At 43.5% G+C, this 9891-nt stretch overlaps 5 protein-coding genes across 7 annotated transcripts in view; 2 read left to right on the forward strand and 3 right to left on the reverse strand.

Moving 5' to 3' along the window:
• Nucleotides 1–13: 13 nt before the first annotated feature.
• LOC108007089 (uncharacterized) lies at nucleotides 14–746 on the forward strand. Its single transcript, XM_017070693.4, has 2 exons — nucleotides 14–151; nucleotides 269–746. The coding sequence occupies exons 1-2, from the start codon at nucleotides 131–133 to the stop codon at nucleotides 683–685; spliced, it is 438 nt and encodes a 145-aa protein (XP_016926182.3). The 5' UTR covers nucleotides 14–130; the 3' UTR covers nucleotides 686–746.
• Nucleotides 747–858: 112 nt separating this feature from the next.
• Nucleotides 859–2867, reverse strand: LOC108007088 (axoneme-associated protein mst101(2)). Its single transcript, XM_017070691.4, has one exon. The coding sequence runs from the start codon at nucleotides 2768–2770 to the stop codon at nucleotides 1130–1132; it is 1641 nt and encodes a 546-aa protein (XP_016926180.4). The 5' UTR covers nucleotides 2771–2867; the 3' UTR covers nucleotides 859–1129.
• A 782-nt stretch (nucleotides 2868–3649) lies between these two features.
• On the forward strand, nucleotides 3650–7647 carry Hsp83 (Heat shock protein 83). The gene is made up of 2 exons (XM_017070746.4): nucleotides 3650–3811; nucleotides 5030–7647. The coding sequence occupies exon 2, from the start codon at nucleotides 5030–5032 to the stop codon at nucleotides 7184–7186; it is 2157 nt and encodes a 718-aa protein (XP_016926235.2). The 5' UTR covers nucleotides 3650–3811; the 3' UTR covers nucleotides 7187–7647.
• Nucleotides 7635–8210, reverse strand: LOC108007137 (UPF0235 protein C15orf40 homolog). The gene has a single exon (XM_017070743.4). The coding sequence runs from the start codon at nucleotides 8104–8106 to the stop codon at nucleotides 7684–7686; it is 423 nt and encodes a 140-aa protein (XP_016926232.2). The 5' UTR covers nucleotides 8107–8210; the 3' UTR covers nucleotides 7635–7683.
• Nucleotides 8211–8467: 257 nt separating this feature from the next.
• Nucleotides 8468–9891, reverse strand: part of LOC108007086 (stress-associated endoplasmic reticulum protein 2) — a 155896-nt gene continuing 154472 nt past the window's right edge. For 2 of the 3 annotated variants that reach the window (XM_070995316.1, XM_070995317.1), the window contains 2 exons: nucleotides 9390–9506; nucleotides 8468–9077 (listed from right to left, as the gene is read on the reverse strand). In XM_070995316.1, the coding sequence (XP_070851417.1) occupies nucleotides 8967–9077; nucleotides 9390–9506 (228 nt within the window). In that variant the 3' untranslated portion in view covers nucleotides 8468–8966. Of the gene's footprint in view, nucleotides 9078–9389; nucleotides 9507–9633; nucleotides 9768–9891 lie in introns of those variants that run through there. The other variant, XM_036815323.3, reaches the window with a different exon arrangement.

Below are 9891 nucleotides of genomic sequence, written 5' to 3' on the forward strand. Positions count from 1 at the left end.
CCATACTTAATATCCACCGCAAGAATTTTACGATGCCATAGAACAAAATTCGGCACCGCTGCCAAAATGTACAAATAAGTCTTAGACGTAGTTGTCTCATTATTCGCAGAAGATCCGTACAGTTGTCAAGATGTACAAGTTCTTGTGTTTAGTGAGTATCAAGATCCTGATAACAAGTTCTTAATTATAATTCTTTTTTTTTTTACTTTAATCAAAAGAAATTGAATAAGAACCAACGTCGCTTTTTAAATCCCAAATATATTTGCAGTTTGCTTTGGTTGCTTTGCCAATCGTTTGGATCCAGGCAGACTGCAATGTATGTCAATCGAATGGAGCATCCTGCATAAACCAGACCGCATATAACTTGTGCTTCGGTGGCAGTGAGCCGAATACCAACCAGACCTTCATCTGCACCGACGGCCTGGTGTGCACGGATCAGCCTGTGATTTGCTTCCAGCGTAGCGAAAATCCAGCCAGTTGTGGGGATACGGACAGCTGTGGCCAGTGTGCTCCCAATTACACCTTCGCCTGCACCTCGTTAAACACATTCGCCTTCTGCTTCGGCGCTTTAACGCCCACAAATGTCACGGGAAGCTGCCCTGATGGTTTCTTCTGCGATGGCTCCACACAGGAAATATGCGTCACAAAGACTACTGATGATTCCATAATTTGCCACAAGAATTAACAATGCTTTGCTATACAAATACATAGTTCTGTGGATAAATAAATCATAACATTAAAAACAATTTTTAATCCTCTTTGTATTCCTCTGTCAACATCTTATTTATTGTAATACAATTTTAAATGTAATATTAAAATAAGTTCAAATAAAATATTTTTTAAGGACCAGTTAATTATTTACTTTTAGACAACATTAAATACTTTACTTCTACTGACAATGACGTTTCTACACTTAATAAAAAGCATTTTTTAAGTAAGTCGAGCCATTGACAACATAATAGAATTTCAATTCTAATCTTAAAATTACGGGCTCATCAAAAAGTTTCTTTACGAGGAACGAGAATATAACTTAAACGAAAGACTTAAGGTTTTGCTCCCATGTCAGCAAAGTAAAATTTTAGAAGTATTCTATAATACTTATTTCTTTTGCAAAAAGAGCAAAGCAAGACTACAAATCTAAAAAATCTTCGACATCTTCTGTTTTCTTTTTCTCCAGCCAGGAACGGGCAGTCCGTAGCGGGGGGAGCCGGAATCGCCACTCGTCGCAGCAGTACTTGTACACCTCATCGCCTAGTTGCAGTAGCTCTGTTGCAAACTCCCGCTCGTCTTCCTTCCAGGTGCGATCCTCAGAACCCCCAAACATTTCAATGCGAAGCAGGGCAGCCATCGTGGGTCCCAGGTACTTCTTTATGGCCATGTAAAGCTGTGGTTTGGTCAACGAGTTGGATGCGGGCTTGGTGGGAGTGGGAACTTTTGGACGTTCCGCCTGCAGTCGTTTTAGTTTGGCATTCTCCTCCGACAGTTTGTCAAACTCGGCCTTTAGTTTGTTGTAATCGTAAAGCAGCTTTTCACGCAGGTCGTCTTCGGAAGACGACGGTTTTTCACCCGGATCTGATCCATCCTGACTGTCACTACCAGGATCCATATTTTCCTCTTCGTCGTTTGAAAAACATGAAGATTCAGTATTAAAAAGAGCCTCCTTAATGTTTTTCCCTTGGCCAGGGTTCGGGTTAAAGTGGCTGGATTGAGAGGGTATTTCACTTTGTGGAGCCTCTTGCCTTAGATTCTTTACGAACTCGCTCCTAGTTTCAGCGAGGTGGTCAGTCTTTTGTTCTGCTTCTGATATCTTTCTTTTCTTAGCCTGCTCTGCGTACCGTAGGTCTTCCTTCTGCATTCCACGCTTTTTATTTATATCTGTACACATTTTCTTGGGCTGATCTTCGTCTCTAAGTGTGATTACCTTTGGCTTAACCTCCACACTTGTACTCATTGGTTTAGCGTACTTTTCTATCTCATTGGTTAACATCTGCTTTTTAGTTAAATCTTCAGTCTGCTGTTCATTCAGAGCCACGTCCCCTCCATTTATTGTGTGTATCTCAACTGGCCTTTTCACCAATTTGACGCCCAGCGAAGGCTGCAGTTGACTAATTATATCCAGAATGTTTTGAGGCATAGGCATGCCCGAACCTCCGCTGGTTGATGCTGTGACATCCTGAGTCTCCGCCGCCACCTTCTCTTTGGCCAGCGCCGACTGCTCCTGCTCTGCATCCATCAAAATGTCAGATTTTGCAATATCCTCCGCTGGTTGCTGTGCCTCCTCCTGATTTAGATCGACATGTTCGGCTGTCTGTGTTTCCTGTGGTTTCTCCGCGGAAACTCTAGTCTGCTTCCCGGTTACCTCCACTTTCTGGAGCTCGATATCGTCATCGTCCACGAATCCCAGGGGACATTTGAAGTCCTTGGGCGGTATGAGATGTGGCTGCGTTGGAGGCTTCAGCTTCACAAGAAGTGGCTCCCCGTTCTGGTCGGGACTCGCAAAGTCCAGGGCCAAATCCCTGTTGATCCTCAGCAAAGTAGGCGTTTGCTTGGGAACGAGCCTGTCCATTTTGTAGTTCATAAAGGATTCCGCACGAAAATGCCTGGCACAAACAGTCCTTGTGGCCCATTTGTTCGGGGGCACATTTGCACAGTATTTAGCCCATTCCTGCAACCTCCCTTGGTCTTTAGTAGGAAACTTGAAGAAGTGCATATTGGGATTTCGTTTGGAGTTTACCGGACAATCACGAAAACTGCATTTAGTGCCGCCCATAGTTTTATTTTTGTAACTTAAAAACTAAACCACCAAATCAAACGAGTTATAGCCTATTCATACAAACGGGGGTTTCCGCTTCGGCGACTTTATCCTCCATAAGAAACACACGTGCCAGAAAGAGATGGGAATATATCTGTGCAGAGGCTAATACACTACTTATCGAATATAGTCGATAAGTACCACCGATATACCAAACAAACATTTTGCTAGTGGTGGGAAAGATAAAGTCAGCTAAGGACAGGACTTATCGATATGGCGGGACCTTTACAAAATGTAAATTTATTCAAGCTAAATTTAATAACATACTTTAAATTATGGCATGTCTATAGATTTTAATCTTAAGTAAGCTTTATATGAATAATAAATACATAACAGTACTTTGAAGTGGAAGAAATAAGTGAATGTGCTTAAAACGTTTTATACATTAGTTATAGAACATAGTTTAGGGGAGAACTTATTTAAATAGTTTAAACAAGCAAAAATAATTGTGTTAGGGTTCTTAACCATTAATAATTTAGAGATTTTTTAACATTCAAGCTTTTTAATTAGTAAAAATACTTTTCGTTTTAACAATAAAAAAAAGAGTTCTCACATTACTTCTCTGTATTTTAATGTAATCAAGTATGCTTATGGAAACCAACAATAAATTATAACAAATCCTAGTGGGCTGTGCTCAACCGTTCCGACTATCCAACGGAACCTCAACCAAACACCAGTCAGTATAATTTTTGAATCCGCCCGCACAGGTTGCGCACTTTTCAACCGTCTAACAACACTAAGCGCCGTTCATATCGACCGGAAACTGTATCCCTGGCTTCTGGAAATCTCTAGAAGCGTCCAGAATTTTCGCGGCTAGGGCGGTTTTTTCTATAAAAGCGGCAGCGCGTCGAATGCCGGTTCGAGTCTTGAAAAAATTTCGTACGGTGCGCGTCGACAGCGTCTGAAAAGTTTTGTGAATTTCCAATTCTGCACAAAGCAAAGTGAAAATATACATTTTTACCTTTATTCTGTGAATAGAACGAAAAACATACATACAAGGTGAGTAATCCCGAAAAACAGTGAATAATTTATTTATCAATGGGGATGCCGTCAACTGCAATTGGGCTCTTGTGCATCTCGAATGTTCTTGACCCAAATGCGGAAAATCGATTTTAAAGTTCTAGAAACCAAGTGATGCAAGATGTTTGCATTTTTAACACAATGCACGATTATTTTATTGCTTAAATGATTTTTGCCGCTTTTTTCAAAGGTGACTCAACGTGCACACTCGCAGCTAGTAAAATGCCGGTTATTTTTTTTGCTAGAGAAAGTTCTAGAAGCTTTTTTTAAAGAGCATGAATTAAACAGGCTTTCAAATAGGCTGGTCAATTATAAATTACTTTCTTTAATTAACCCTTACACGTGCTTTTCTTGCATTTGCATTTACAGTTTGCACTTGTCACGCAAACACATGCAAGCTGATGACCAATACTTGCACATAACATTGTGGCGTCAGTCCGCGAAAAATCATGATAGCATCGTGTTTCTTATGCTGTTTGTTTCATTTTAACTGTGGTTGCCAGGGAGATTACTTTTTCTTGGAATTCTAGATGCTTCCAATTACTAACTTGGTTATGTACGAACTTTCAATGTGCAATGCTCACACACACATATACATTTTCGCTGGCACGTGTATATACAGTGGGGGTAGCAAAAATAGCAATCAGCTAAAATAACACTAGATTTGTATATATTTTGTTTTTATCTGAGTTTGCGTCGCAGAAATTTCTGGAACGCAAAGGACGCTCTTGGCTCCAACTCATTTAAAGTATTTCGAAATGAAAGAAAGAAGAACCATTACACCAATTTATTAACATAATTAAATGCTAAATTGAGCCTAAAGTTTTTATAGTCCATTTACTTTCGCTTTCCAAATTTGCGACGCGGAAATTTCTGGATCCTCTTTGCTCAAATGCTTTTAAAACATTTAGATCAGAAGAAAAGTGAAATTAGCATCTAATCAATAAACCAAAGTATTAACATAACTAAATTTATTCTAAATAAATCAAGACTAAAGTTTTATTCTGAGTGCTATTACTTTGACCCCCACTGTGCTCGTATATGCGCATGTTAAATGAGCCATGTGCAAAAGAGAATGATGAGAGAGGGGAGAAAAAGAACAAAGCGAAGTGCAGCTGCCAGAAATGCAGCTGCTTTTCCTTCATTTTCCACCCACCGACTTATACTAATCCATCCTATTGATCTAATCCCTTCCAGATGCCTGAGGAAACAGAGACCTTCGCCTTCCAGGCTGAGATCGCTCAGCTGATGTCCCTGATCATCAACACATTCTACTCGAACAAGGAGATCTTCCTGCGAGAGTTGATCTCGAACGCCTCCGATGCTCTGGACAAGATCCGCTACGAGTCCCTGACGGATCCCAGCAAGCTGGACTCCGGCAAGGAGCTCTACATCAAGCTGATCCCCAACAAGACAGCCGGCACACTGACCATCATCGATACCGGTATCGGTATGACCAAGTCCGACCTGGTCAACAACTTGGGAACCATCGCCAAGTCGGGAACCAAGGCTTTCATGGAGGCCCTGCAGGCCGGTGCCGATATTTCCATGATTGGACAGTTCGGTGTGGGTTTCTACTCCGCCTACCTGGTGGCCGACAAGGTGACCGTCACCTCGAAGAACAACGATGATGAGCAGTACGTGTGGGAGTCCTCTGCCGGAGGTTCCTTCACCGTCCGTGCCGACGACTCTGAGCCCCTGGGCCGCGGCACCAAGATCGTGCTGTACATCAAGGAGGACCAGACCGACTATCTGGAGGAGAGCAAGATCAAGGAGATTGTCAACAAGCACTCCCAGTTCATTGGCTACCCCATCAAGCTGCTCGTGGAGAAGGAGCGCGAGAAGGAGGTCAGCGACGATGAGGCTGATGATGAGAAGAAGGAGGGTGATGAGGAGAAGAAGGAGATGGACACCGATGAGCCCAAGATCGAGGATGTTGGCGAGGATGAGGATGCCGACAAGAAGGACAAGGATGCCAAAAAGAAGAAGACCATCAAGGAGAAGTACACCGAGGATGAGGAGCTGAACAAGACCAAGCCCATCTGGACCCGCAACCCCGATGATATCTCCCAGGAGGAGTACGGCGAGTTCTACAAGTCCCTGACCAACGACTGGGAGGACCATCTAGCCGTCAAGCACTTCTCCGTGGAGGGACAGCTGGAGTTCCGTGCTCTGCTCTTCATCCCCCGTCGCACGCCCTTCGATCTCTTCGAGAACCAGAAGAAGCGCAACAACATCAAGCTGTACGTGCGTCGTGTCTTCATCATGGACAACTGCGAGGACCTCATCCCCGAGTACTTGAACTTCATCAAGGGTGTGGTCGATTCTGAGGATCTGCCCCTCAACATCTCGCGTGAGATGCTGCAGCAGAACAAGGTGCTGAAGGTGATCCGCAAGAACCTGGTCAAGAAGACCATGGAGCTGATTGAGGAGCTTACCGAGGACAAGGAGAACTACAAGAAGTTCTACGACCAGTTCAGCAAGAACCTGAAGTTGGGCGTGCACGAGGACAGCAACAACCGCGCCAAGTTGGCCGACTTCCTGCGCTTCCACACCTCCGCCTCCGGCGATGACTTCTGCTCTCTGTCCGACTACGTGTCGCGCATGAAGGAGAACCAGAAGCACATCTACTTCATCACCGGCGAGTCCAAGGACCAGGTCAGCAACTCTGCCTTCGTGGAGCGCGTCAAGGTCCGTGGCTTCGAGGTGGTCTACATGACCGAGCCCATCGATGAGTACGTCATCCAGCACTTGAAGGAGTACAAGGGCAAGCAGCTGGTCTCCGTCACCAAGGAGGGTCTGGAGCTGCCCGAGGATGAGAACGAGAAGAAGAAGCGCGAGGAGGACAAGGCCAAGTTCGAGAGCCTGTGCAAGCTGATGAAGTCCATTCTGGACAACAAGGTCGAGAAGGTTGTCGTGTCCAACCGTCTGGTTGACTCGCCCTGCTGCATCGTCACCTCGCAGTTCGGCTGGTCCGCCAACATGGAGCGCATCATGAAGGCCCAGGCTCTGCGTGATACCGCCACCATGGGCTACATGGCCGGCAAGAAGCAGCTGGAGATCAACCCCGACCATCCAATCGTGGAGACTCTGCGCCAGAAGGCCGATGCCGACAAGAACGACAAGGCTGTTAAGGATCTGGTCATCCTGCTGTTCGAGACCTCTCTGCTGTCCTCTGGATTCTCCCTGGACAGTCCCCAGGTGCACGCCAGCCGCATCTACCGCATGATCAAGCTTGGTCTGGGCATCGATGAGGATGAGCCCATGACCACCGAGGATGCCCAGAGCGCCGGAGATGCCCCCTCGCTGGTTGAGGACACCGAAGACGCTTCTCACATGGAGGAGGTCGATTAAGCGCCCAAACAAAAGGCCAAGCTAAAACATAACAAAACAAAACAAAACCAAAATTCATTCTATCACTCGCATTCACATACACAATTTACTTGCGTTTCGAACTTTTGTACTTAGTTTACTACGGCCGAGTTAAATTTTGTATCCCATTAACCTTTTGCCGCGTTGTATGCGACAAAAAAAACATACGCTTAACTCATACATATAAACACAAACAAGAATAACTCTTAAAATGGTTAGGTTCCCGCAAAACATTCAAAAGCAGTTGTCGTTTTAAGAACTTCTAATTTAGAATCCAAGTAATTTATGTATAAAAACTAAAGACTACATACGCGCTCTAGTTGATATAGCTATATAAAGAATGGAGTATATGTATAATTAAGGTTTGATGACCCGATCGATGATAAACATTAAAAAAAAAAACAACCAACCAAATAAACAAGCAAATGTGTTTTAAAATTCAATTTACGGATGAGTATTTATTGGGGGAAAGGTGTCATCTATGAATCGGATTCTTTGCGGAGCAGCTGCTCAATGGCCTCCACTGTAGACACTCCCTTGCTGATCAGTATTATCTTGTTGCGGGATCGGGATCCCTTGTCCAGGGAAACGTCGCTCTTTCGCAGGCCGAGAACTTTGGAGAGGAACTTGACCAGTTCCGCGTTGGCTTCTCCCTCGCTGGGTGGCGCGGCTATTTGGACGCCCACGCCCTCGAGGCCGATTCCAGTGATACCATTCTGCTTGGCACCCGGCTTGGCCAGAATTTGTATGCATATATTGCCGCTCTTGTCCACTGTAATCGGGCTGGTTTCCTTAGCCGGCGTGGATTTCTCATCGGTTTTAGCTTTTTCACCGGCGGTCTTTGATTTCCCCTTGTTCTTCGACATTATTTGGGCGTTGACCGATGTGAACACGCGGCGCATGAACTTTATGTTAATTTTCTTATTTAATTTCTATATATAAATGCATTTTAATGGGAGTTTTTAGTTTAATTCGCGAAGTCTTGGGCGTCAGTCAGCTGTTTTTGGGTGAATCCAGGGATGAAGTAATAGTAGGGATGAGCGGAACTCGTGAGAAGAAACCAGTATTTTAATAACGGTTTTTTTTATTAATTGGAAATATTTTGAATTTAAATATTAACGAAATCTTGCTCAAGATCTATTTCAACAAATTCTTAAAAACCCTCTACTTTCAGTGTGGAGAAAAACATATTTTCTTTACCTTCTATCGATCTTAGATCATTAGCATTCCAACGTTTTTGGAAAACCCCAACAGAGTAAAACATTTAGTTAGGTAAAAAATTATCATATATTCATCATTGTTATGTACTCATAGTTTCTTCTCTACTCGTCTTTGCATTAGAAAACAACGCTTTAACACTTTGCACTATTTAAAACTGCATCGAGAAGCATCTTAAAAATGCATTTATCGCCTATAAAATGATCAGGATCATAGTTGAGTGTTGTTGTGAGTGTTTAGGAGAGAATTGCAGGAATGCACATTGCAGAGCTTACAGTTAAATTAATTAATGCAAAAGGCGTTAAGTGGACTTAAATTTTGTATGTGTTTTATAAGAGTAGATATTGCAGACACGAAAATAAAGTCAAGTTATTTCGGGTCATCCTCTGGTTGCACATGTTTCCGGGCGGGGACTATTCAGCTATAGCTAGGAAGGGTGTTCTGGAAAGGCTTTGGGAGTAGCAAGTGGAGGATCCGGAAGGGTCTACTATCTTCCTCCAGATGCGGCTGCTTTATGTGTGTTATTATGATTGTGTTTCCTTCCTTACGCGGCGCGAATCGACTGAATGATCTGGAAAATGGCCGAGCCGCAGACCACGAAGATGAAGAGCGCCAGGAGCCAGGGTCCCACGGGATATTGGCCCTCTTTCGTTTTCTGCGAATAAATAGAAACACAGATTAGCCTTGACTTCTGGGGTGGTGAATATATATGGTATGTTGCAGTTGGTGATTAGTGAAAAACGTCTAATCAGAACTTCGAGAAGTGCCGATAACACCCTCACACACACACAGTGACCAGCTTCCTCCGCACACGCACACAAACATACATACATTACCAATAATAAAATCAATGACGGCGTGGCACTTTTGGCCATTGATTATCGTCCAATTCAGTTCTTACTTAAGTGTTATCTATGTTTTCCCTTGATCATCTATGTCTTAACTGCCCTTTTGAGGCGAAACTTACCGAGGATTTGGGTACATTGCCACGCATTGTCACATATTTGCTGGCCTTCTCGTTGGCGACGCGCATTCTCTGTGGAGGAGCCATTTTCTGTGTTGTTGTTGTGAAGCACACGTCGCACTGAAAATTGCAATGAAGTAGTAATTAATTGTCAATTGTTTGGGCTCAGCTCGCGTGCAACTGATCACTTAAAATGGAACAGGCTGGTGCTTTTAGGTCGCTTTTAAGCCCAGGAGAACACTCGTACCTTTTCAGCCAAAAATAACAAAACGAATGTGAAAGCGACGACGACACGTATACTGCCAGGGCTGCACGAGCAGGGCTGCAATTGGCGGTTGTCATAGACAAGGTATTCCTGAATTTCCTATTTTATTTAACACCAAGGTATATTAATTCTGTTATCAGAAATATCATAAAGAATGTACATATTAACATTACATAATTAATTTTAACGCTTATTTTACAATTTAGTTCTTTAAATAAATCGGACTACCAGTAGCAAGCT

This window comes from Drosophila suzukii, chromosome 3 (genome assembly GCF_043229965.1).
Source record: "Drosophila suzukii chromosome 3, CBGP_Dsuzu_IsoJpt1.0, whole genome shotgun sequence".
Classification (NCBI taxonomy): domain Eukaryota; kingdom Metazoa; phylum Arthropoda; class Insecta; order Diptera; family Drosophilidae; genus Drosophila; species Drosophila suzukii.

What these genes read in the sequence shown, in the direction of transcription:
- LOC108007089 (XM_017070693.4), top strand. Translation starts at nt 131, where the DNA reads ATGTACAAGTTCTTGTGTTTA. An exon ending in TGTACAAGTTCTTGTGTTTA is followed by an intron (nt 152 to 268) that starts GTGAGTATCAAG and finishes ATATATTTGCAG; the next exon opens with TTTGCTTTGGTTGCTTTGCC.
- LOC108007088 (XM_017070691.4), bottom strand. Translation starts at nt 2,770, where the DNA reads ATGGGCGGCACTAAATGCAGTTTTCGTGATTGTCCGGTAAACTCCAAA.
- Hsp83 (XM_017070746.4), top strand. Translation starts at nt 5,030, where the DNA reads ATGCCTGAGGAAACAGAGACCTTCGCCTTCCAGGCTGAGATCGCTCAG.
- LOC108007137 (XM_017070743.4), bottom strand. Translation starts at nt 8,106, where the DNA reads ATGCGCCGCGTGTTCACATCGGTCAACGCCCAAATAATGTCGAAGAAC.